The 27864-nt window shown below is 43.8% G+C and overlaps 1 protein-coding gene across 1 annotated transcript; it reads left to right on the plus strand.

The window, feature by feature from the left end:
* On the plus strand, positions 1 to 26421 carry LOC118781213 (carbohydrate sulfotransferase 11-like). The gene is made up of 3 exons (XM_036534144.1): positions 1 to 497; positions 21560 to 21642; positions 25576 to 26421. Exons 1-3 carry the CDS (start codon positions 404 to 406, stop codon positions 26419 to 26421), a joined length of 1023 nt encoding a protein of 340 aa, XP_036390037.1. The 5' UTR covers positions 1 to 403.
* Positions 26422 to 27864: the final 1443 nt, after the last annotated feature.

Below are 27864 nucleotides of genomic sequence, written 5' to 3' on the forward strand. Positions count from 1 at the left end.
CGAACGTTTTATTACCGAATCATAAACTTTTAAAAGAACAGCGACAGCAGCTCTCCCGCGTTGGTAAGGTTTAGCAACACAGCTAGTCCTGGTGGCTTCTGTGGAAAATATTACCGCGACGAGAACTTCTAACAGTGTCAACTGTAGTTAACTTGATGGATTTTCATCGATAGCAGCTAGTTGGCGATTCAGTTATTTTATTTTCCTTCCCCACTACCGTCACTATCCATCACTGACTTGTACATGACTTGTACATGAAGTAGCTAGCAAGGGACCTATCTACAAACTGAGGACTTTTTCCACAAGCACGGCATCTTTTATTTTCTGAGACGTCGCCAAACGGGTAGATTCGCATGAGCCTCTGCGGGACCAGGATTCGGCTTTGCCAGTTCGAAGATTCAGGATGAGGAGGCCGAAAGTGGGTCGGATGGTTCTGGCGACCTGCGTCGGATCATTCTTCATCCTCATATTCTACTTCCAGAGCCACTTGAAGCCAGGTAACGTATCAAGTCACTTAGCCAGATACACAGCTGTAACTGCTGTTAGAGTGAGTTGTTGGCAGCACGCATTATGCCGTGTGCATGTTTTAGTCAACACTGTAAGTATGAAGACAGTATGCAGTGAATGAACTTAAATAAAAACGTTTTGAGAGTTACCTGCAACTGCACGGAAGGGTTGACTTCCCGCTGAGCTTCCTTAATTAAAATGAATGATGTCGCCTAACGCAGGTTAAATTGTCTAATTTGTTACAATGAAGACAAAAAAACCCAACCAGAAACAAACATACTATTGTCCAAGTTGTTCTGACGCTGCACTCATTATTGTTCTGGAATGAACAACGGTCTGGACTGATTAAATTCAGTTCTTTCCCAAAATGACGGTAACAGTGTAAATCACTGTATGCTACAGGCCTTGTTTTCATTACGTTGACAAAGGTAAGTGGTTTTCACACGTTGCTAAGTTTCTTCCACCAGAAATCAACAGTATGAAACAAAGTTATCGAAATGGCTAGGTTTAACGTAGCCTACAGACGTAGGAGTGTTTTACTCTGTAAGTGACGAGACACCAAGACCTTTAAAAATCCGCTTGAATTGAGTCACTTCTAAATATCTAGTCATTAAATTCAGGTGAACACGGTGTTGCAGTCTGTGAAGATTCCTTTGTTGAGAACAGAAAGTCGAAATATTGGAGACATTTGAGATATTTGCTCACGGAGACTGAGACTAGGAGTGTGCTGCGCTCCTGCCTCAAGTGCGAATGATTTACAACCTCCTTGTAAGTGATATTTCAGTGCGTGACAGATAAAGATCATTACCATTTAACTGATACCAGCTGAGGGCACCGTGCCTTTTAAATTCATGATTTATTTTAAGCTGATCATTAGTATAAAGTGCGTTTCCATTCAGATGAAGAAAATCTTCGGATATTGCATTTTTTGGCCACTGCCTCTACAACCGCTTTTCATCTGAATAAGTACCTCAATACGCGAGTCCTGTGTGTTTTGTCGCGCTTGGAGAAGGCCCTTGACGGTTAATAGAATTGCACGACCGCACGTTCCGCTGCGCTAAATGTCTGTCGGTGGATGTGATAAAGAAGAGCTTCAGTGAAATTTCACGGTTGATAGCTGCGTTTCCTGTGATGGTGTTTAAAGCCCGAAAGGCGTAGGTGGACCAGCCCGAGATTTGCGGGCAGCGTCGTCAAGGAACCCTACTTGCGCGGCCGTTATGTCCCTCCGAGTGTGAACAAAAGCAGCATTCAGGATAAATCAAGATCACATCAGGAATTAGCTGGTTTCTTCCCCCTACCTTTGGGTCAGTTTCATGAACTGAACCCCCTGGCCAGTGCCTACACAACTATCTTTTTTTGCTTAGTTGACTTTGCTTAGGTCACTCCTCAAGACCTGTTTTGAGTTCTGTGGTGTGTTAAATTACAATGTTGCCCATTTTTGTCTCCGATAAAAAGGTGTTTTAATGATTGAATGCAAACGATGAGCAGTCCTTAGGGTTTTTTGCAATGATTCCGAGGTGAGTGGTGAGTTGTCTGCAGAACCATTTGTGGTCCACTGTGATTGATTTCACAGAAAAACATATGGCACGTTGTCAGCCTTGACACAGCACGCACATATAGCTCTGGAACTCATTTTGCGGTGTGGACCTACGCTCTGAAATGCAGGAATGAGCTTGTTTAAGGGGCTAATGCATAGTGCAGCTGGATGAGAAGAAAAGATAGGGACTGAACCAAGTCTGATCCTGAACTTCCCTCTGCTTAGCAGGATTTGAATGGAATCTTGACTCTAAACTGCATGACAGGGTGAAGGTGTGCTGGTTCATCTGGTCCCTGCTCAGCATGAAGTCTTGTGCTTATCTTAGATGGAGACCACATTGAGTCCACCCCCTTTTCACATCTTTGCTTCTGTGATATACTGGGTAAAGGCAGAATGGGACTGGCAGTGGGGAGAGAGTTAGATATTTTTGATTTCCCATTCTTGTGTCTGCCTTGACAATTACTCTCGCAAGGAGCACTGTCCAAATGTTTGTTCCATATGCCCTTCATCAGCTCTGTCCTTTCCGGTCGAGGAACAAAAAGAACACAAACACCCCTGCAGTGGTGTTACTAAATTAGCCCCATGCTCATCCAGAATCCTGCTGTCTAGGACGGGATCCATGTTTTTTATTAATACCCTGGGGTGTTGTGGGAATAAAAAACCGTTGCAGCCACAACGGGAAGAGGGAGTAAATGAGATGTGAAAATGCATATCGGAGGAAGAGAAGCTAGAAGAGCGTCCGTGGAATGTTTTGCGAGCCCCCCGCCGAGGGGTTCAGCGCATTCCTCGTAAAGCTCCTGAGTTTTTCGTACGTGGCTCTCTGCTGGAGGAGAAGCGGTCTCTGGAGGAGCTGGAGATGGAAGGGAGAGCGAGGGGCTGAGAGAGAGAGAGGGAGAGAGAGGAGAGGAGAGGAGAGGAGCTCCCGTACTGCACCAGGAAGTGATGAACATTCCCTGGGGAATGACACTAATGGAAAGCCCCTCCCCACTCCCCCACCACACACACACACACACACACACACACACACACACACACACACACACACAGACACAGACACAGACACAGACACAGACATACACACTTGGGTGGGGCCATCCCATACCTGTTCTGTCAGGGCTCGTGTGAATGAGCCCAATGCTGTGTCAGCAGCTCTGCAGCTCTAATGAAAGGCTCTTTGAGATGTCCTCCTCAAACGCAGCCTTTTTATTTTCCTCAGCGTAGCCAGAGTTTGATTGGGTGTTTGTTGCTTTCGGGACTCCTTTATCCACCCCGGAGTTCTGGATGGTCTTTTAAAACCACCTCAATCCTGCCTCACATCTGGCTGCCCTCCTGTGCCACCACAAACTGGCAGACTTTGATCATCCCAAGAGGGGTAATGGCTTCAGGATTAAAACTTCATTTGTGAAATGATTACTTCTTTTTGTTTGTTATTCCTTTTTTAATTGTATGCCATGAGCTCACCTTCATCCTTATTATGAATCATTTAGACAGCTAGTGGCACACTGTCACCCTGCAGCAAGATTAAGTATCTCATTTACAAGAAGGCCACATGCATGCTGTGTCTTTCGCACAAACCTTTGGTCTTAATTACTTAATTACTTCTAATTTGACCATTAATTAAACCAGCAGGATAGAAGAACAAAAGAACAGCATGCATGTCCCGCCAGGAATTGAGATCGACAGCCTTGCCTCATAGCTTTCAATGGAAGGAAATGAATTAATTCATTAAATTGAAACAGTGATTCAGTTTATGCACAAGAAATTAAGATATAAACAATGGAAGCCCAGGGTTTTCTAGACTGCAGTGAGTCCCCCCCCCCCCCCTCACCAAACATTAAAAAGAGACACATTTGAAAACTGGACGGCGTCCAGTGTCTGTTTCCCCACTGCTCTCAGCAGAGGGCCGTGGCGTGGGTGTGGCTGTTCTGAGATCAGCCTTTGGAGCATGTGGAGTGGCCTGCCGTCGCCTCCGGCCCGGAGAGTTTTGGGCAAAAAGGCGGCAGCAGAAAGTGCATTTGTTTAAAAAAAAAGAAAGAAAAAACAGCACAGAGCATATTGTTTCAATTGTGGTCTTGGAATGAAAGCCACATGTGGCCTGCGTTATTATCGTAGCCATTGATCCTCATGCTGTAGACCCTCCCTCACTGTCAGTTCCTCTCAGCTGATGTGACACACCCCTCACCCTGACGTGTGTGTTAAATAACCTGAAATACAGTTCTGCACCATGTATGGCAGTGCCCAGGTAACATTTTTCTTTTTTTTAAGAGAATGCTTAGACACACCCATTGGGCTCACTCTCTCTCCCTCTCTCTCACACACGCACACGCACACACACTCACACAAACACACACAGGCATGAGTGTATGGGTGTGTACACACACACACACACACACACACACACACACACAGGGGCATACACGCACACTCTCACACACACAGGTCACACAAACAGTCCCCCCGAGCCAGGCCCTCATGGCGCAGGGCCCCTTGCACAGAGACGCATTCATGACAGGAATGGGAACACACATCACATTCACTGCGCCAGGCCCTTCCTGAGCCGCTGGTTGCCACAGAAGCGGGAGTGGACGCAAGCCGGCAAAGTGCAAGCCGGCAGCCTTGCTGTGTCCATGCAAACGTGTAGCATTTCATGGGAGTGCGGTGAGCCGTCACTGTATAGATGTGCGAAGTGCGGCATGGCCGACAGGGCCACATTCCTCTCTGACTGCAGCAGATTCACACCCCTGACTTCTCAGACCTGCGGTCAGCTCTCTCGCGGCTCTCCGGCCCAGAGACGCTGGCAAAAGCACATTCCTCCTGTCATGTCAGACACATTCTTGTCTGCTTTACGTTGAAGAAGCTTTCAAACGTGTCCATTTTCCACTTAGAAAGCAGCATGTGATAACATGTTTCTAATCTGTTATGTCTGCCTTTGCAAACGGCATAGCTGGCCCGGACCACTTGATGAAGGAGTTTGCTTGGATTCTAGGGTGCTGTGGGAGTATTTGAAGTTGTTGACTGCTTGCCACAAAAGATGCATATCTTTTCTGTCTAGTTTGTTTGTTTGACACTTCGAAATTAACACGAAGTCTTACTTCATGGGAACGAAATTGCAGCTTTCTTAAGGGAGCAGTTTGACATTTTTGTACCATAGTGTTTACGCTGCATGGTTAAATTTAATACATCTTCTCTGTACTTGCCCTGTTTGTATTCTCGCCATTTTGGCATTCTTCATCCACATCAAAATGTGGAGTAGGAATTGTTTGCCTTTGGAATTCAGCGGTGCTGGGTTGGCAGCTGGAACACACCCTCAGTCATTGATTGGTAAAATAAACTGGACAAATAAACATTGGACAAGAGTGTTGCTAATCACAGAGCTGCCTTTGCAATGGGAATACTTCTCAGTTACGCACCTCCAGAAGAATGAAAAGCCCTTAGTCAGCCTCTCTGCACCAGCTGGCTCTCCTTCTCTCTGCACTGTGTCACTTTCTGTCTCTCTGCCTCACCTCTGTCCACAGTCCCTCTCCCTGCCAGTGCTGGGCTGGCAGAGTGTGAGATTTAGTCTGTTCAGCAGGGCCTGCTGCGCCAGGCCTCACACTGGTGGAAGGGAAATGCATCATCACCACCGTGCCCTCCTCTGACCAGCCAGACGCACGCATGCATGCACACATGCATACACACAAACACACACACACACACATGCTCTCTCTTACACATGCATACATTCATTCTCTTACATACTCTTTCTCTCTCTCTCTCTCTCTCTCTCTCTCTCTCTCTCTCTCTCTCTCTCTCTCTCACGCACACACACACATTAACTCTCTCATACATCCTCATACTTATTCCCTCTCACATGCACACACAGATGATTACACACATACAGAGTCTTTCTCACACACTTACAGTTGTGCCATGCAGAGAAAAATCCTTGGTCAGTATAATCAAATTTTCTGTAGGCTATATGTTGGCTTCTAGGCTTCTACTTATGTTTTTCAAACAACATGCATGTGTTGAGCACTTGAGTATATGGTTGTTTTGTACTGCTGGGAGCGTGCTATGTTGCTGTGTTGGGATGAGGAAGTGGAAGTGTTTCTTTCTGCTGGTGCTGCGCGCTGTAGAGACTGGAAACAAGGAACCCAGATGTCTTGGGGCCAGACTGAAAAGCTCTTATGAAAAAGGATTTCCTAATAGCCTGTTTTTTTCATATGCTTGAACAAGGAAAGAGAGTTTTAAATGTGTTCCATCCAAACAGTGCTGAGAAGGTTTATGACTTTTCTTAATGGACTGATCCTTAAGAGAAACAGCATTCATGAAAAAAATTCCTCTCGGAAATGTTTCGTATCATTCGTATGTTCTGAGAGAAAGTGATCACTGCGTATGGTTATCAAGTTTGTCTTCTGAACAGCATCCATATTTTGGTAAGTATTTCCATAAGGTTTACCTTCTGGAGTTTTTGATGGATCCAGCCTCCAGCCTCTGAGTGTAAGGAAAGCGTAGAGTCCAGCTCCGCGGGACTGAGGTCAGCCGTCCACGCGCTGGACATTACTCAATGATCTGTGCTCTACGCCGAACTGGCGACACATCAAGGCCATGCACGCTGAGGCAACTCATTCCTAATGATTCATTATTGCTGCACACAGAGTTCAGTGGCACTCATCCCTCTGCTCAGCTGATTTCTTTTGTTGTGGGAGAGTTCATACCTCCCAGGAATACACTACATTACCACAGCCCAGCGTGTGCAACAAACTGTAATCTGTAACAGGTGCTTTTCACGTACACAGTTTGTGACATTGTACTTGCGAGAGTCAAACTGTCTGTTCTCCAAGCATGCCTGTATTCACCATTGTGTCACTGTCAGGGCATCTCCCAGGAGAAATCCTGTAGATAAGCATACCTGTGTTCTATGCCAGCGCTGTCACACACAGCCTCAGGAGAACCATGTGCATTTTGTCACTTGTGCTTTTAAGTATGTAATTAGCGCAGATATTTACATTTGTTGAGAATATGCTCGTACTTCTTGAAGATTTGCTTTGGCTTTTCTTTTGTTTATTTTTATTCAGTGACTGTTTGAACTGCACTGTATTGGGGGAAATGCCTCTGGGAAAATGTTTGCAGCTTCTGACATTCACCGGCATATATGCATACATACATACAGCCCCTGCGGCCATTGAGCTGAACATCGCTGTTATATAAACGCAGGAGTTTGTTTTCTGGCCTCGGGCAGTCATTTGTTTGCCACTGACTCCGGCTTCCCTTTAGAACGTCTGCTTGAGGTCTCTGGACAGGTTTCTAGTGATGTCACATCTTTATAAACCCACTCGCCAATCAGAGGCTGGCATACCATACTCAGTGTCAGCTGCCACATCAGTCCTGCTACTGACTGTGGGTGCTTTTGCTAAATAATCTGAATCATACACCAAAAAACAGATACAGAGGCCTACAGGGTGCTGCTGTCAGCTCTTTAAGTGTGATGCTACTTTTGTAGGTTGCTTAATCTGTCCATATCATCTTGAGTTTCCTCTTACAAGGCTATGACTGGAAGGCATTATCGCTAATCTGTGGTTAACCCAGTCACATTTCCTAAATGAAACATCTGACAGGATATATGTTCATTCAGAATGAATTGTGGTGGATATTTATTTAATTCTGTGTATTAAACAGAGGCTGTATAATGTTCTTCTGTTCTTCTGTTGTTAAGGCTAATTTTAAGTATTGGACATGTACATTGAGGACAGTCCTGTCACAGCCTAGTAACTGGCATTTTGTGACCCAGTTCTGGGGCTCAGCTGTGTCTGAATGTCCATAGTATGAGACTCAACTAGGGCTGGGCGATATAGACCAAAAATCATATCATATCGTATTTTTAGGCTGAATGGTGATACAAAATATATATCTCGGTATTTTCTACAAAGTGGGCTAAATGTTCAGTTGTAAGTCACATGTGAGCCACATGTGAGATGTCACAAGCACTTTTAATAAAAGTTAACAGACTATGACCAAATAAAATGCTAAGACAGGGTTTCCTTCCCTGTTTGAAATAAACCAGGTCTTCTTCAGCAGTGTGGACCGGTGCTGTGTCTCCCTCCATGCTCTTGATTATGAAAACAAGATAATCGAGATAAAATTATTATTGTGCCACATTATTTATTGAAATATATATATGTATTATCTCTTTTTATTTAAGATCAATAAATGCATGATGTTTGCAAAGTCAGTGAGTAATCATGTTAAATAATTGTGATCTCAATATTGACCAAAATAATGGTGATTATGATTTTTGCCAGAGAGAGGAGAGATGCAAACACTGCCGTGGCTTTACGGAAGAAACAGTTTATGTAACGAACCATCAAACTATATTGATATAATGTCTCATCCTATATCTCATTTGAAAATATATCGATGTACCATAAAAAGTCTATATACCGCCCAGCCCTAGACTCAGCTAAGTGAAAGTAATATCTATTGTGCTGTTTCAGTATGTGACGGAAAGATGGACTCCTACAGTAATCCACAGACTCATAACAAAGGCTTTAACACACGTTCATCTAGTATGGTCATAAAATGTGACATCCTTGACTGTCTTTAACGCATTGTCAAAAGATAACTTTTTCCAGCCATTTAAGACTGATGAAATATGGAGGTTGTATAGCAATCCAGTTAGATGAGTGGATGAGGTGAGTCAGATTTTGAATTTTGAGCCTGTGGGAACGGCATTTGGGAAATGGGATCCACAGCCTGTCTCCTCTTTACTGTCACAGTTACTATTACTTTGCTGTCTTAAGTGCTGGGTGTTGTGCCCTGGTCTTTAGCAGAGGCACTGTATTGAGTCTTTCCATCTTATTGACACCTCACTGTGTGTGTACACTAGGGAGAGGGGAGACACAAAAGGGGCATCAGATGTCTGTTTGGAAATGTCTGTAACTTGTCGTTATGATGGCTGGTCTTCTGAGGTGTTAGGCACTGATCAGACTGACCGACCTATCACAGATTGTATAGACACAGCATCCCTGAGTAACTTTTGTCTCAAAGGAAACCAGTCAAAATTTATGGAATTTATTGCTGTTAAAGTCTTACTGTTTAGAGAGCTAATGGAATTCAGGATTGAGTGAGATTTCTTGAGAGGATCTGTACAGGTAATTTGCCCTATTTCCACTGGTTATGAGCACTGTTGCCATGAGAACACATTGTGTGATAGCATTCAAAGTATAATAATTTCCAGTAATGATCCTCTCCAAACCAAATCTCTCACTTGCACATTGTAATTGTAACCCAAAAGTACAGTACTGGGGAGCAGTTCTTATTGCAGTTCAGTCAGTGGATTAGTGTCCATTGTAAGCAAGTGTTGCTATGCAGGTCCTCTGATTGCTTGCATTTTGCTTACGTGGCAGACAGGTTTTGGGGTGGAAAGAAAAGAGTCTCTTGCTACATCCCCCACCCCCAGACCTCTGTGTTTTAAGTTCATTCACAGTTTTTCTTCTGATGCTGGGTGGAGAAGGGGCCCCAAGTCTTAAGGGATTTGTGTTCCAGTCTGTAAAGTAAAAATGTGTCAAGCTAAATTCCATTCTGTTCAGATAATGGCTGCATGCCTGTATATGTGTATATGTGCATACATGTGCTTGTGTTTTTTTTTCTTCATTTCATCAAATGGACTGAAAACGCAGCACCTACGATATGCAATGGGAAATCCATGCAAAGGATTCTTAACGCTATGTGTGTTCATTGAGAAAATCCCATCAGAAAGCAATATAGTCCCTGTCTTGCTGTCAGCCTTGATGGCCATTTGAAAGTGAAACATGTCACAGAAGTGACTGTGAAGCGGTATAGAACAGCTGGTGTTTTGATGAGGTGGAATGAGTGAGGTGGGAGAGCGAGAGGTTCATACTTGCGACTTAAGAGCTCCTTTGTTTTGATTATGTGCTGATCAAGGCAAACACAAGGGGAAAAAGGCAGTTTCACGTTGACTCATCTTCATTAGTAACTGGAAATGGGACAAGCATGAAGTGTTGCACATGTTGCCACTCGAGTAGACCGCTTCCTGTCTTCACTGCTGAATGTAAAGCCCATTAACTGGTTCTGTGTACATTATGTGGTTCAGCTTTTGTGGTTTGCCCCGGCATTTCCTGGAAAGGGATTCTTTTTTGTCACCCTTCACGGGTGTGGAAACCTCTTGCCGGAACTAGCAGCTTCAGCCAAGGCAAGGTGCCAGTCAGCCTTTATCGTTTAATTTTGGCTAACCCCTTCTGCGAGTGTTTTCACTGACGCCGGTGAGTTATGCTGGCATGGCAATTGTAAGCTCTGTGGGGTGTCTGTCTCTAATCTGAGCGGACGGTGCTCTGCGGGATCGGCACAGATGCTGGCGGATGGCGGGGGGAGATGCATTTCAGTCAGGCCCACACTGCTTCCATATGTCCCACTCGAAAGGAATGATCTGTTTCTCCAGGGTCTCAACACCGGCCTGCTGGAGGGAGGCCAGAGCCGGGAAATGAGGAGCAGACAATGGGGCCTCTGTTGCTGGGGGAGACCCTGACACAGACACACACTGTGAAACAATGTTGCTGGCTCGGGCACAAATATGTGCTAGAGGCTGACACCCTCAAAACAGACATTGAGACTGACTCTGTGGCATCAGTGCAGACATAACTGCCTAGGTACTGCTCTGTCCTACATGCAAGACACGTGCAGACTGGCAGAAAGCACTGGAAGCTGCACAGGCACACACACACATATAAAAGCGATGTCCCCATTGCAGTCCATCACAGAAACAGGATCAGTGCTGTGCCCTGTTTGATTGGACAGGAAAGAGCACTTTTTATTGAATGGCAGCCAAGTGGAATAAAGTTTGTGGGTTGCACCGTGCAAATTCCTGTGTGGTGGCGAGTGAGACAATATCATTTATTGCACTGGAAAAAGGGGGTTGTAACGTTCGCCACTCGGAGTGAAAGCAGCCCTGAGCAGAAACCATTGAATCATCGAACCCACGTCGGTAGGAGCTGGAAACTATGTCAAGACATGCAAATGAATGAGAGAAAAGCAAGCTGCTTATTCAGCGCATGCTTTCTTTCACTTTCCAGTGACACTAACAGAGGGTATGTGTTGCACTGGGGGAACAAGACCGGTATTTGCATAAGTTTATAAATTTTAAATTGTGTGTAAGAGAGTAATAAAATGGAACCCTTTGCTTGTACTTCTGGGGGATGGACTGGAGGTGGCAGCTTGTTGAATTAATCATGGCACACCCTTGCCTTTCACCCAGCACTTTATTGTGCTTAAGCAGTGCCATTCCAATGGCCTCTTTTAATGTAGCTCTTAAAACCTGGCGCTGGTTCTTCATCTCATTGACATTCTTCCTCAGAGGTGACATTTCTGGCAGCTCGGCTGCGCTCTCTGTTGCAGCAATTCAATTCATCTAAACAAAATAGCTCCATAGATGAGAGATTAACCTTTACATTGTTTTTTTCTTCATTCACTAAGCAGATTTTATCCAGTATTCTTTAACCCGTTTAAAGAGCTGGGTATAGAGGAGGTATCTGGAGGTAAACCTCCTTAGTCAAGGTCACAGCAGTGGTTTCACATCTTGGCATTAAGCCCAGCACTCTAGCTGGTACTTCACAATGTCACCAAGTGGGTTAATCAATCACCGTTTTCTTTATCTGTATAATTATATTGTCAGGGTGGCTTTGAGGACATTGCCAAGAAATTAGTATGGTTGGGTTTGTGAGGTTTTTATGTGCTGGGATCTCACCTGCCTTTCGAAATAATTGACTTATGGAAACTGCATAGTAACAGGTTTACAATGATGTCTTGAAGACATGGAGTCAGTAAAGACAAAGAGAGAGATTTGTACTTGTGGCCTTTATGCTTCTGGGTTTAAGCTTCCGTGATAAGCTGATCAAAGCACATGAAATGGAAAAATGGCAGTTGAACTTTTTCTTTTCCTTTTTTCATAAGCACATGGAAATTGGATCAGCATTAAGTGTGCACATCACTGGGTTTGAGGTGTCTTTAGCTTGCTGAGATCTCTCTCTCCCCTGTCATTTTCTCCCAGAAGGAGCCATTCTTTTGAGGCATCTCTGATGGAAACATTGTCTTTGCATGATTCAGCATTTTGGTCTTGTGCTCCACAACTGTATTTCAGGATGGGGCAAGAGGGTTGTGTATTGGCAGAAGGGTTGTGTGTGGCATGCAGAAAAACACACAGTGTGAAATTAACCATGTTCACAACATATGAAGAGAAAATAAATGATATTCATGTTCATTTTTTGTGCCTTCTGTCTCTTAGCCACTGGTCTTAGACAGAAGATTACTTATATGAAGGTACTATCTGGCTTGCGTGCACACTTGGACATTTTACAGAGAATCCTAAATTAAACAATGGAGGTTGACAGGATTGCAACTAATGGCAAATAAAATAGGGATACCTTTATTTTCCAAGTCAAAGGTTCATGGAGTTTATTACTCAATCTATCTGCTTAAACTTTGTGTGTCTCTAATGAAAAGAAAAAAATAGCATTTGTAGGGAGATACCCACAAAGAAGTTGTCATAACTATCAATCCCAGACCTTTATTGCGCTAAACATATGTAGCCATTTTGGTTTCAAAACAAGAAATTCTTCAGCCAAGTCAAAGCAATGGCTGTAATATCCTTCATGACGAGAGAAGCATGTTAGCAGTGCTTTCAGGTGGGGAAAAAAAGGATCTTATACTTACACTTTAATAAATCATAATAAATATACACAGCTAGATTTGAGCACTGTTGTTGCTGTGATATAATAATTGTACTTTAATTAATATTATTACATTATATGCCAAAACTCCAAGAGACCAGCAGCACAACTTTGAGATTTATAGCAAAGCAATATAAATGAAATCACCCTGGGGTTGAGTCATCGTGTTGAATTACGGCAACTCCCTCAGATGCAGTAAACCAGACTTTTCTCCAAAACACTCTCTTCCCTCACTCCTTTGCATTATCACAGAAAGCCTGCTTGGAATGAACTATGCAGGAAGAGTGAAACGGAAGACAGCGATGGCCATTTGCCAGCTGATAAAGACCACTTTTCCAGTTCAGGCGGGGGCTGCATAAAGTCTGGAGGAGCTGAAAGGAGCTGTGGAGGGCTAAGGAAAGACAAAAGACCAACATGGAAAAGTACATGAAAGCAGATTCACAGGCCTGGCCTGCAGAAGGAACAATGAATAAGCCTGAGATTTAGCAAATGGGTTCCAAATAAAGGGGATCCTGTCTCTCTGTTTGCCTGTTGAGTCAAGACGTGAAAAAGTGCTGGTTTGTGTAAACCTTTTCTGTAGCCTATAGCTAACATTGGTGTCTAGGCTAACATTGGTGCCGGCTATTGTGTACATTTTACAGATGTTTCCTTAGTTTTTGTCCATGGGGTATGTGCACTTAATGAATAATAATGAATGAACATCCATCAGTGCAGGGGTGTTTGAACTTACTTTTAATTGAAATTACTTTTTCTTGTAGTCTGTCCACAGAACTGAAATCCCCTGCAAAGCGTTTATAGAATGCCACAATGTGTCTCTGGAATTTCAGGATTTTTCAAAGGAAACACGAGAGTGCTTCCACTGGATTTGAAAACATCTCACAATTTAAACGGAATGTGGCCATGTTTAAACACGGTCACAGTGTTGCTCTCGAACTATGAAAAATTGAATGTATGGAGAGGAAGTAGACTGGCTTGCCAGAGGCCCTGTGTTTCACTCTGGCATGCTGGACACTTTTCACCTAATGGCTAACTATATTCCTAGAAGCTGCATATTTTATTGTTAGTTGACCAAGTAAGTTTAATATGTGAACTTTGTGACACATTACTGATTTCTCTGTGACAAACCTTAGCCAGCTAGCTAGCAAGATATTTTTTACTACTCCAGATGAGCTTATGAAACGGTGGTCTAAATTCACAGCAGTGAAAATTGGTAGAATAGCAGCCCTTATTCTAGGTAGGAGAGACTGAAGAGGCCAGTTTACCTACCTCCACCAGTGGAGAACACTATCCTCATTTATGAATGATGTAGATAGCTAGTTATATCAAGCCAGGTTGAAAATATTTTTTGGATACAGTATGCTAATGCTAAAGCTAAGGCTGAGAGTTTTTCTTCCAAAAGGTGTTGACACTCTTGTGCTGGTATGGTTTGCCACTGAGGCTAACGTCTTTATTCACTGCTGCTGCTAGTCACTCTCGCATTGAGCAAGCAGAGGGCTCCTTTTCTCACAGTGTGTTCATCCAGGGCACACTGTGGTGGGTCTGCAGGAAAGGCTTTGCAGACCCTAGCAGTACACCTTAGGTTATAAAATTATAAAGTGTTTTTTATAAAATTATCAAGATCCCATGTATCTCTCAGAAAGCTGACATGAAACAGCAGTGTCTTCCTTTAGAGTTATCATTTGCCATCTAATTGCAGCAAGAGAAGTGGCTTGTTGAAACTGTGGCGTGATAGCTTAATTCTGTGGAAGACAGAAGTTTAAGTTGTGGTCTGTCTGCGCGTGTGTGCGTGTGTGTGTGCCTGCATAAACTTGCTAACTCATGTAAATACTATTTGTGTTCTATTGTTTTACTTAAAAAAGCATTTAAAGGTTACATTTGGAAATCATTTTGGAATAGACTAGATGGTGAGATGAATGAAGGAGAAATGTGTGCTCACCAAAGCTTAGGAATTTGGTTTGGGACAAGTTTGGTCTGGGATGCACAGGGCACGTTGGGACTGTAGCAAAGGGCGAGAGCAGTCACCCCACCTGGCCTCGAACCCAGGTCCACGGGGTACCAACCATGCGACTTTGACCGCGACGCCAAAGAGCCAGGCTCGTTGGTAGGGCACTCAGAGCGCATACTCAACCGTAGTGACAGCACTCCATCGTAGACTCTTCGTATGTTGTCCAGTAATCTCTGTAAACACTGTTATCTCATTTTTCTCTTGTCTCATTTTTCTCTTCATTAATTCATTGTCCCGTGTTATCCAGGGCATTTCCAAATAAATGATGCCTTGACTTGATTTTTTGACTGTCGAGAGAAACCTTTCACACAAAATAAATTTAACAAATGAGCATCCCTTTTATCAAACACATCAGTGTGTGTTACGCATTTACTGTGAGCAGCAGCATTCAGTTGCGTTATCAGAATAGTGGTTGAAGTGGAAATTTCCAGACTTTCAAAAAATCTTTGTGTTGCATTGAGGAGGTTAAAGTCAACTTTATGTGTTTAAGTGGTAGCTTGATGAGATCCACACTGTGACAGTATCCTTACAATTGTATACACAAAGGCCTTCCCTTATTGATCACGGTAACTAAACACTGGGAATCTATCTGTTTCTTGGAATTTGTTCAGTGTCTGGCCTCTCCTTATTAGGGAAGAGACAGAGAATGAATGGGCCACTTAAGATTATATAAATTCACTTGTCTTATAAACTTTTCATCTATTGCCTGTTAGCAGAGCAAAATGGTTTTGGAAAATTGGCAGTGGGTGTTCTGTAGACAGTGGGCCAAGGTTTTCCTAGAAGAGCTCTACTAATCCTTGGCCTAGACAACCAGCACAAATACAACACATCCAGGATGATTGTGATCAGTCTGAAAAGCATCTGCTGCATAATACAGAGGAGCACCCATGTACAGAATATTGAGCAGCCTAACAATGCCCCCATGGAGTCTGTGCCATTTGTTAGGCTGCAGATGCCTCAGTGGCCCCTGAGAGACGTTCCAGAGAGAGGGATTCACCAGAAGACGACACTCCTGGGAGATGTGGGGGATATGCTGTTGCGAAAGATGCCCTTGATAAAGATGCCCCATAGGGGAATTCCCCAATAAGAGATACCCTGTATGGAGAAGCCCCAGAGAGAGATGCCTTATAGGAAAAAGCCTCAGAGAAAAATCCCCCAGAGGAAAAAAAAACAGAGAGAGAGATGCCCCTGAGAGAATGTAATGTGACAGTTCTTCTTTATGGCTGTGGCATCTACACAGATATTTAAACAAGGCAGCAGCCTTGTGGCTTTTTTTTTTTTAACTTGTGGCTGATTGTATTCTCCAGACCTGCTACAGTGGCTTTGCATGGGAGTGTGAATGTGAATTAAAATGGGCTGGGTGAGTTCACTCTGGGCCAAATTTATCAAAGCAATAGGTGCAATGCAAACACGTGTGGGTATACTGCGGTCACACTATTGTGGAAACAAACACCACAAAGCACAGGGGACAGCATGTTACCTGGTCCCTGTGGGAACACATGCAAACACGTGTCTGGGGCTAATTTGAAACAATTCTTACAACGTCAAAGGAGATACGAGAACAGACCTTGGAATCAAGGTATGCACAGTGCATTTCCAAACTGGAAACATGAAATCCGGTGAAGCATTTGAATGTGCATTTTACATTTACAGTCTTGCTTTTATTGCGATGTAGCCTATGGTAATTTGGTTATTCTGCATAAATTTGAGGAAGCTCCAAAAGGAACTAAAATAAAAATATTTGACATTAAATTGACATGGATGAAACTGATCTTAAAAGATATTTGGTCATATCAGGTTGCCCAGGATGAATTCCTCATTCTCAGCACAGCTTTTTGTGTCTTCAGGGTATTCCTTTTTATTCCACGATGTAACCAAAATGTAGTCCACACTTTGACGACTAGTGATTATCGGCATGTCTATATGATACAGTATCCACTTACAGTGTCTTTATGTCTACAAACTATAATGTTGCACATGTTAAAATGCATGAGAAAGGTTGAAGAAACCTATAAAATAGCAGCATTTGATTTCCACACTTAAGCTTTGCTGTGCCTCTTTGTGGTGCAGTTCATAGAGCCTTATTTGGAGGAAGGAGAAGCATATGCCTTATTTTCAAAGGTCATTAAAATTGAAAGCAAATATGCATGCTTGCATACAATATGGTTTTGGTAAATTCAAGTCTTAACGGACTGGATGTGATTCCCCTGCTGTGTTTAAGATGATCAGTGAATGTTCATTTGCATGAAGGGCAGGGGCACTGTGTCACTGTCTCCGCATTGAGAATTCTGCCCATCACGACAGGTTCATAAATGCCACAGATGGTTTTGTGGGCTTTCTCTATCAACAATGCACATGCAGCCCTTTAGGAAATCTGACTGTCAGTGTTATAAGTGGAAAAGGGGTTCATGGATCTCGCAATGTACAGGCAAAATAGTATTCATTCTGTGGGGGAGGGGTAATCAGATCAGATTGACAAAAGAGTAGCAATGACATACAAAATAACTAGACTGGCTATTCTGCTCACTAACTGCCACCACTCTAATATAACCATATAGAACATTATCATTTCGCTCTTTCCTTCTTTATTAAAGCTTATAATTTTCCAATGTTTGCCTACAGTTGAGACTCATTGTTGGGTCTCAGTCGTACTGCCGTGGAAGCAGTCAGGGAACCACCCAATGCCATACCGCTTGAGCAAAGCCTTACATTCACCAATCAAAATGTATGTGAAAGGTTTGCAGTTTTAGGAGCACGTAAACGTTTCTTTCTGGTGAAGTTTCTGTGACTCGTGTTGTGTGGTTTCCAGAAAAATGTTGTCATCACACGTCCATGTTACTCATTATAGAACAGAAGATGGTTTCACTTCCTATTGGTAGTTCACCGCATTTGGGGAACAAATTGTGGGTTAGTTTTGTACTTTATATGTGAAGAACTCAGGGACCATATGACATTTAATCATTTTTTACACTTGATGGATTTAGTTATTTTTTCTGGATAACGATGTGCAATATGTACAACCATTGCACAACAACGGTCACAATGCCAGACCAACGCGAACCTTCCGATGCACCACTGGAGTCTCTCTTGTGGTGCACTGCATTTCCAGGCACGGTGCACCCGGATCTATCTGCCCACACGAGTCCAGATGTTACATTTTGTTAATAAAACACCAATTTCCAGAAAATGACAAATTAACCCCATCAAAAAGGTTAATTAGTAGCGGAGTCCTGGATTAATTCAACAGTAAAAGCAAATACAGCTGAAAATGCACAACACGGCAGTAGTTGCTGAGTATCAACTATTTCTTACTGTAGGCTATATTGGCACTTATGTATCAAAAGCACTTATGTACACTATATGGACAAAAGTATTCAGACACCTGACCATTACATTGTAATGACATTGTATTCAAATACATACATTTTTATATGGAGTTGGTCCCCCTTTTGCAGCTATAACAGCTTCCACTCTTCTTGGAAGGCTTTCCACAAGATTTTTGAGTGTTTCTGTGGGAATTTGTGCCCATTCATTCTGTAGAGCATTTATGAGGTCAGGCACTGATGTTGGATGAGAAGGCCTGGCTCGCAATCTCCGTTCCAGTTCATCCCAAAGGTGCTCGATGGGGTTGAGGTCAGGGCTCTGTGCGGGCCAGTCAAGTTCTTCCACACCAAACTCATCAAACCATGTCTTTATAGTCCTTGCTTTGTGCACTGGGGCGCAGTCACGTTGGAATAGAAAAGGGCCTTCCCCAAACTGTTGCCACAAAGTTGGAAGCATAGCATTTTTCAAAATGTCTTGGTATGCCACTTTGCTCTTGCCATTTGTAGGGTAAGAGTGAGTGCTAAATGACAAACTGTACATGTAATGTAAATTTGCCAATCGATTTCTAGACCGATAGACCTTGCATTCATTTCAATACATTTCTTCTGTGGCTCAGAGCCTGTGTGAGGGGTCATACCTGACCATAAGGACAGGGCAATTGAATCTCACAGACAAAAGAAGAGATGGAGGAAAAAAGAAGAAGAAGGGATTCTGACAGAAGAGTGTGAAGGCATGTAGCGCATATATATGGAAAACTGGTTTAACAAGTTCAGGTCATTGCGTGAAAAGACTATAAATTTCTCTCCAAAATCTTAGTTTAAAACTCCAGTTACATAAAGATGATCTATGTCCCAGCTTTGCTATGTCACTAATGGTGATTCCCCTCACTGCCTTATCTTTCATACAGACAGAATCATGATAGATATCAGGGTTCTTTCAACAACACTTAGTGGAAAAAGCATACTCATCGACTTTCCTTTGCTTCCTCTGCATACCTTCAGCTGTCATTTTGACTGTGTTAACTAACCACACTTGACAGCTGCTCTGTGTTGGTACACACTCTCATGTGTTTACAGTATAGAGCTCTCTGTCTACTATATCTGTAGGGTTATTGTATTCACCACAGAAAATGGTGCTTGTGAGAGCTTTATAATTCAAAGGCTCATATGACCTCACTATGATTCTGAAGTGTGTTTTCCTAGACGTGTTTACTGCAAGGAGGAATTGAAAAGAGTGAAGTGGAAATCCTTGATTACGATGACGAATGTTTGGGCCACTGAGCTAGGCATTGCTCTGTACTATAATGATCTGAATACATTGTGATTTGCTTTTGTCATTACCCTCAACTTATTATTCCTATTGACATACACTGGGGTCCAAAATTATTGGGACACTCACTTTTTTTTCTGAAAACCCCCAATATTTTTGCTGCATATTCCATCAGACATTGGGAAAGTCATATTTATGTCAATGTCGGTTTCAGCTTCATCTTCTGTGACCATGTTCCAACCTTGTTAGGTTTATATAGGCTTCAGTATGAGTGTTCAATTAGGGGGCAGGGCAACGTTCAATCAGGCCTAATTGAAGTGATGGTCATTTTTGTTCACTTGTCTGCACTCAATAAGAATGTAGGTACCTTTTAAAATTAAGTTAATGTCATGGAATTGTCAGTTTGTTTGGCAGAATTAATGTCATACATATTATTAAAATGTTGGAAATAAGGGTAGTCATCAGGCAAACGTGTGCCAACCACATAAAGAGATGTTTTGAAAATGTTAATAGTTGCCAAAACATGTATCTTTTTTCACCACACCATAAATTAGGTTTGAGTGATAAAAACTGCATTGACACATCCACACTTAATTTTGGACCCTAGTGTATATGGGTTGATAGGACAAATGCAAAAATACCTATATGCTTAAATAAGCATCATTTTAAGAAGCATAACTGTGAAAACGCGAATGTAGAACTTTTAAAGGATTTTTTGAAAAGTAAATTGCCAATAAAATCTGAGGACAGAAGCCTGCTCTGCATCTTTAATTTCTTGGTGATAGAATCTGTTTTTTGTGTTCTTTTTCATGTACACAAGGTAATTATTTGACACATTGGTGTCCTCCTTTATGCTTGGTGTTTTTCCACCACCGGTGACTTGGTGCTGCTGTGGTTACAGTATTTTTACCCAGGGTCCAGTTTCCCAGCTTCCCCTCCACACTTCATAAGGGCGCAGTGTTCGGTGAATACTGCAGTACTGTACTGCAAGCAGGCGAGCGAGGGGTGGGGGGGCCGAATCGGGAGCCTGCACACACTGTAACACAGCTCCTCAGACACCAGCAGACCCGGAGTTTGGGAGAGCTCTCAGCCATCTCTCTCCTGCTCTCTTTCTCTCTCTCCCTTGCTCTCTGTCCTCTCTCAGTGCTGTAAAGCGATCCCTTTCACTGCGCTGGCACATGTGCAAAACCAATCACTCGCCCCTCAGCACCACAGGCCCCGGCAGAGCCAGGCTGCAGACCCTGTAGGCCTGGGGGTGGGGGGTGGGCGTGTGTTGAGGGGGTGTGTATCGGGGCTCCGGAGGAGAACAGAGTGTTCTCATCCATTTAAAGAAGAATTTAAGCTACGATGAAGGAGGCAGAGACGGGAGTGTCAGATCTAGGGGAAACGTCAAGCTGGGAGCCTCCCCGACATTCAACTTCGCTATTTTAGCTGACTTTTTGGTGGCCAGGTGCCAGGGGTTTCAGTGCTCCCCTTGGGTTTGAAATCATCCTCTTAACTTACTCTGATCTCTAATGGCTCTCTCTTTCATCACGTGAGTCATCTCTCTGAAAAGGCTGATGCAGAGTGTGCACTTTGAGACAGCGGTGGTCTTTTCAGGAGGCTGCTGCTTGCCAACATTGAAGGAGTACAGGCCTACTGTCAAAAAGCTCTCATTTCCGCTTATACACACTCGCACACACCACGCACATGCACTGTCTCTAAGATACACACTTTGTATGTCTCTCTTACGGATGCACACACACACACACACACACACACACACACTCTCACACAAAACACCCCTCCTCACATGTACAAACACGTTCACAAGATGAGACTGCAGTGTCATCTCTTTATCTAAGAATGTGCGCGAGACAGTGTGTGTGCTCAGTGTGAAACACAAATCCAAGCAGTCTCGCCAGAGAGGTGTTTTTGTGCGCATGCTTACTTGCCCTGGTGTATGTGTGTGTGTGTATGTGTATGTGTGTGTGCGTGTGTGGCTGTGTGTATGTGCGCGCGCGTGTGTGTGTGTGTGTGTATGTGCATGCGTGTGTGTGTGTGTGTGTGTGTGTGTGTGTGTATGTGCGCGCACGTGTGTGTGTGTGTGTGTGTGTGTGTGTGTGTGTGTGTGCGTATGTGCGCGCGTGTGTGTGCGTGCTCTCTCTCTGATGTGTGTCCATGTGCTAACTCGCCCTGCTGTGTGTGTGTTTCCAGCAGCAGAGCAGGGAGGCAGGAGGACCAGCTGGCGGGGGAAGTCGAGGAGAAGCCCTCTGCAGGCGCTGTATGAGAGTGACCAGGTGACCCTCACCCACAGACCTCACAGTATCACTGAAGAACACTGTCTTTCAGCCCCACTCTCTTTTACTGCCAATCATAGTAGCTGCATCTTTCATATCTCATACTGCTTCACAGACAGAGGGACCCTCACTGCAGATATTCAATTTATTGACCAGATATTTAGCTGTTATGCCTTTAGGATGTTCCAGTTGGTAGCATGAGGCTGTGGATATTCTGTCACACAAAACATGAAGACATTGATTTCAGTTTTTATGAAGTCAGTGATGTTTAAAATTTAAAAATGTTACAATTTCTGTGGAAGAGATTGATGAAGTTGTCCTTTAGTTGCCCCTAACTTTTATAAGATCTCCTTCATGCTTTATTGAATTTCTTGTCCTGAATGTCATTAGTGAGGGAGAAACAATAATTTATTTTAGTAAAATGTCATGTTAAAATCACATGAAAAAAAGGCTAGGTTTGAAAGCTCCTCTGTTACACATGTTCTTGAGTCTGGCCGACCCCAATGGTAAAATGCCTCAGTTGTGCACCTTTTCACTGAAACATACCAGTGTGGGCTATTCTGTGATATCTCACAGAATAATCAATAGGAAGAATAATTCATTTGTTTTAAGAGGTGGAATTTAGCTTTGCAAATTCTAAGCCAAAACCTGGTCATTGTCAGTGCTGACAGAGAGTAATTTGAAAAAGGGCTTTCAGGGTCTCTGTTCTGAGATGGAGATTAGGTGTGGGCCTGTCTCAGCAGCAAGGCAAAATGTTACCAAAACAAAAAAAGCATCTCTCCCCACACCCCCCAAGGTCTTCAGTCTTCCCTCTCAGTGGGAGGTCTGCACGTCCTTGGTGAAGTGGAAAAGCCTTTACTTTGCCTTTGTTTGCTGTGTGTGATCGGGGGCCAGCACTGTTGTTTAAGGTTTTCATTTTTCCAATTCGGTGACTTTTGCTAATCAGCGCACAGCCCTGAGAAGCTTGAAGCCTCCTTTTGAAAGTGTGCAAATGTGATCCGACTTTATTCATTTTCCAGCCCTCGACCCCCCCAAACCCTCACCCCCTCTTCCCCTCTTCAAGACAGTAACAACAGAGCTGTGGAAAAGGAGTGCAGTCTGCCCATCTATCCATTTGAAATGCCTTTCGCCTCTTCCCAGGTTTACCTAGAACAATTAAGTTATGATTGCTGGAATTTTTTAAATTATGTTTCCATAGCAGAATGGTGCAGCTCATGCAGTTTTTGGGGGAAATCAGCAAGTGAGAAACCAGAAAGCAGATTTTAAAAGATGATTTTGTAGAAGGTGGAAAAAGTCACTCTTAGAATCACCCATTCTTGTGTAGGACGTGTAACTGCGGCTCAACTTCTAGATAAGACCTGAGCGGGAGGGAGAAAAGCCAGCTCCTATTAAATGACTTCAGGGGGAAAAAAAGCCGTTTTTAGCTCATCAAAGCACATATGGCATTGAGAGGGGCTGGCGAGAGGCCAAGCGGCTATAAAGACATCATTTGTGTTTCAAAGCTTGTGGTTTGTGTTTTCCAAATGATGTTGCTTCATTCTATAAACAGATTCTTTCCCCCGAACCTCATGAAAGGGGGTGTGCAGAGTACCTTTCTTTGTCTTCACATTTTACAGCTGAAGGCATCACATTTTTATAATATCTTAGACACCTTTATCCAGGTTGACTTGTATAGCTTTCATTTTACATGGATTACTATGGAACCACCTCAGTACTGTGCCCCACAATGTTTTTTCCACAAACATTACATTTTGTGTCTATACTAAAGGCACTGGGGACTTCCACCTGAATGTGGGGTCACAGACAGCATTGACCAAGACCATTATATTGATACATAGATTTAAAGGTGTTGGAAGTCCTCAGTAATATTGGTGATATTACTGGGTGCTTGTTGGATGAATAGCATACTGAATACACGTGGCTGGGTAATGGAATTTTATAAAACTGATTGCATGTAGCAGTGACAATCCCCCATCCCTCCCGTTCCGAACCGACCTAGGTTTAAGTAAGATTAGCATTTTGGCAGGCCCGTGGGAAGGGCATTATAGTAATCAAAACGGGATGAAACAAAAGCACTCATAAATTTCTCAGTGGTGGGTTTGGACAGCTTTGGGTGAAAATGGGAAATGGTCCAAAGGTGAAGGAGGCAGTTTTTGTCATGTTACAAATATGGAAGCTGAAAATGAGTGAAAGATTATACAAAGAATCTTAAAGTTGGTGACAAATTCGGACTAAACATTGATCAATGATCATGCTTGATTGGCTACCCTTGATTTGTAGATGTTTCTAACATCACCTCTGTCTTATCACTGTTCAGCTGGAGAAAATTACAGACTATTCAGCAAACCAGTCAGGCTCGGTTTGTAAATGTGAGTGTCATAAATTTATATATGAAAACTGACACCATAATTGCACAGCATTTCCTGGACTTGCAGCATAGAGATGCTGAAGAGGAGTGGCCAAGGAGCAAAACCCTGAGGGACTGTGAAAGTAATTAAACTCCTGGAAATGTAAAACCAGCCCTAGATACAATGTTTCTTCCTTTGAAAATAGGAACTGAATCAGTTAGGGTAGGACCAGTGACACCAGCCTTATTCTCGAAATGATCCAGAAGAATATTATGACTGGTGATGTCGAATGAAGCACAGAGAGGTCCGACAGAGCTTGTACAGCCAGAGCCCCTGAGTCTGAGGAAGATCCATTGCTAGCTGTCAGAAGCACACTTTCAGGACTATGGCATTCATTAAAACATGATTGGAATGTTTCAAAGTTGTGTTAAGAACAGGTCATTTGCTATTCCACAATGTGCTTGAGTAGTTTATGAAGGAGTGGGAGATTAAAGATAGGCCTGTAGGCACTGAGCCTTTGTGCAACTTGCTTGTCCTTTTTTTAAGCGCTGATTTAACGCCAGCTATTTTCGAAGATTGAAGGGACAAAACCATAACTTCAGGATGAATGTATTATTTGCAGGACTTGTGGGCAAAGAGCCTTGGAACAAGGAAGAAATAAGATTCAAAGGATGTGATCCAAGAAACTGGGTGTGGCTTTCACCTTGTGAATCAATGTGGTTATGGCTTTGGAATTAGCCAGGGTAAATTTAGTGGAGTAGCCATGAAGCATTTGACAGGATAGGTTTAGTTTGAGGGCTATCACATCACATAATATAACTTGTAATTTTAGCAATTTTAATGGAAAAGTAGTTTAAAACCTCATTGCAAGCGGTCTCAGATACAGCCTTTGCCTCCTTTCAGTCTAAATAGGTTTTTGCATGTCTGCAATGCATGTCTTTCAGGCTATACTTCAAAGGAATGTGTGCGTGCCTGCACTTTTTGCTGGGTGTGATCCTGGGTGTGCATGTGCATCTGCACACACACTGCTTGTAGGGGCTTAGACAGCTTCAGGTTGCTGAAGCGACAGAGGTGCATCTGTTTGTCCGTCTCCAAACCCTGTCCCACTGGCAGTGACCGTCTCCTGCCCAGTACTGACCCTACAGCTGCAGGCCGCTCGTATCGGAAGCTCAGTTAAGTTTGCTCCATGCTGCCGATACGAGCGGCCTGCAGCTGTAGAGAGAGCTTTGACAGTTGAAATTTATATGTCACTAATTGATATTTCTCTCTTTCTTATTCTCATTTTTTTTATTCTGCTTCCTACTGTCCACCTCTTCTCTCTGTGTTCCTTCTCCTCTTTTCATCCTGTATTTCCCTGCACCACCTGTCTGTCACACCCTCTCTGCCTGTGTAATGTGTTCCCTCCCTGTCTCTCATTGCGCACCCCCTCTGTCCTCATTTACCCTTTCTCTGACTCCACTCACCCCCCTCTTCCCCAACCATCCTCGTGGTGCCCCTGTAACCTTCTGTCTGTCCCCCTCACCCTCTGCTTGGCGTTGTCCCTCTCCCGCTACACTCCGCACCTCCTCTCTCTCCCCTCCCGCAGCTGGAGGTGTCAGCTGTGCATGTGACGCACCAGGGGCGTCGCGAGCTGCTGGAGGAGGAGTGCCGGACGCACACCAGGAAGAGGCGCGTGCTCATCCCGGAGGACCTCAAGCACCTGATCGTGGACGACCAGCACGGGCTGCTGTACTGCTACGTGCCCAAGGTGGCGTGCACCAACTGGAAGCGCGTGCTGATGGTGCTGACGGGCGACGGGCGCTACCGCGACCCCCTGCAGATCCCGGCCAACGAGGCGCACGTGGCGGGGAACCTGCGCTCGCTGTCCGAGTTCTCCACCGCCGAGATCAACCACCGCCTGCGCACCTACCTGAAGTTCGTCTTCGTGCGCGAGCCCTTCGAGCGCCTGGTGTCCGCCTACCGCAACAAGTTCACGCGCAGCTACAACACCGCCTTCCACAAGCGCTACGGCACCAAGATCGTCCGCCGGCACCGGCCCGACCCGGAGCCCGAGGCGCTGGAGCGCGGGGACGATGTCTCCTTCGAGGAGTTCGTCCGCTACCTGGTGGACCCGCAGACGCAGCGGGAGGAGCCCTTCAACGAGCACTGGGAGCGGGTGCACGCACTCTGCCACCCCTGCCTCATCCACTACGACGTGGTGGGCAAGTACGAGACGCTGGAGCAGGACTCGCGCTACGTGCTGCGGCTGGCCGGCGCCGAGGGCGAGGTCCGCTTCCCCACCTCGGGCAAGAGCACCAGGACTACGGGAGACATGGCCGCCCAGTTCTTCCGCGGCATCAGCCCCGTCTACCAGAGGAAGCTCTACAACCTGTACAGGATGGACTTCCTGCTCTTTAACTACTCCACACCCGCTTACCTGAGGTTTAGATGAGAGTAGATCCTTTTTTTTTTTTTTTAGGTTTCAAATGATCTATTTTTTTATTATCATCATTGTGTGTGTGCGTGTGTGTGTGTGTACTGTTTTGTTGGTACTGAGGGAGTTTTGAAATGCCTTAATTGGAAAACACTTGTATATCGGTCAGCCACTAGAGATTTTTAGTGGACAGTTCTTTCTGAAAACTTCACCTGTTGCCTTACTGTTGCCAAAATGCAATGCTCATCACTGGCTCCAGTTGAGAGAATATGCACAGTATATGCAATGGACTTGCTTTTGCAACGCCTCTTTTGTGTTGCATTGGGCATTTTACAAGGCTATCACAACAAATGCAAGTCATAAAGTCCTTTAGTCACAGTACAAATCATTGTATTTTAAGACAGTGGTCATTCAATGAAACATTTTTCTTCCTATTTTAGTTCAGTAAAGGCTATACTGTAGGCTGTAACTCTACTGTTCACACACAACTAATGTTTTCTTTTTCCTGAATCCGTTTTAATATGAAATGGGAGGGTAGTTAAATTGTCAAAATTCAATGTCAAAATTACCATGAAATGCTGTTTCCACTATGTTCTAGCATGAGGAGTTCCCACTTGCTTCAACTGCTCCAGCCAATCCCTTTTAGTAGACACATCACTGCAGTGCTTCAGGCAACATCCCTTAAACAGCCATCTTAGTCAGGTGGTAATTATTTTCAATTCTCAAATGAGAGAGATATTTCACGCATTTTTTAATTCCTTAAAGCATTTCATTATGAAATGATAATATACTCATAAATCCAATGATCTGAGCCATTGCTGTTTTTAGCTAACAGCCTTCAACCCAAGCCAGCCCAACATATACTTTGTAGGCTGCTGGCCTAACAGTGATCTTATTTTCTTAGCGTGGCAGTCATGTCTGTTAGTGCAGGGTGATGTCAGTTAATTGCAGCCTGTCTAGGCGGCCTGGTCAGTCATTTAATGATGTGGCAATGCTGATGCAGTGTGGACAGAGGCTGGAGTGTGTTCCCAGAAAACCCTGCAGGCCACACTGATACCAGTGACATCGCCATTTGTTATAGACATGAGTGCTGCAATGTAGTACCCAGCCAGCTGGATGAACAATGCATGGCCATTAGGTATGATGCTTCTGAGTACGCCACCCCAGTCTTTTGTAACAGGTAAAAAAGTAGAGGATACAGATAGCTATCAGTGGTCATATTTATTATAAGACATTTACTTTTTAAATTAATGATTCATTCAAATAATAGTCTTTTCTGATGATCAAGATGTCTTCAGTGGTACAGAGTGCCTTTAAGTGCAGTAAAAGGTTGGGATATTTCTCGGGTTGCCCAAGAATAGCCTCAGAAAAAAGGCCTAAATTTAACTAAAGCTTGGCAGCTTGGTTGGGGTGTAGCTAAGTAGAAAAAAATGGAGATTAGGCATAAAGTGGCCTAGAATT

Source organism: Megalops cyprinoides, chromosome 7, assembly GCF_013368585.1.
Source record: "Megalops cyprinoides isolate fMegCyp1 chromosome 7, fMegCyp1.pri, whole genome shotgun sequence".
NCBI classification, from domain to species: Eukaryota; Metazoa; Chordata; class Actinopteri; order Elopiformes; family Megalopidae; genus Megalops; species Megalops cyprinoides.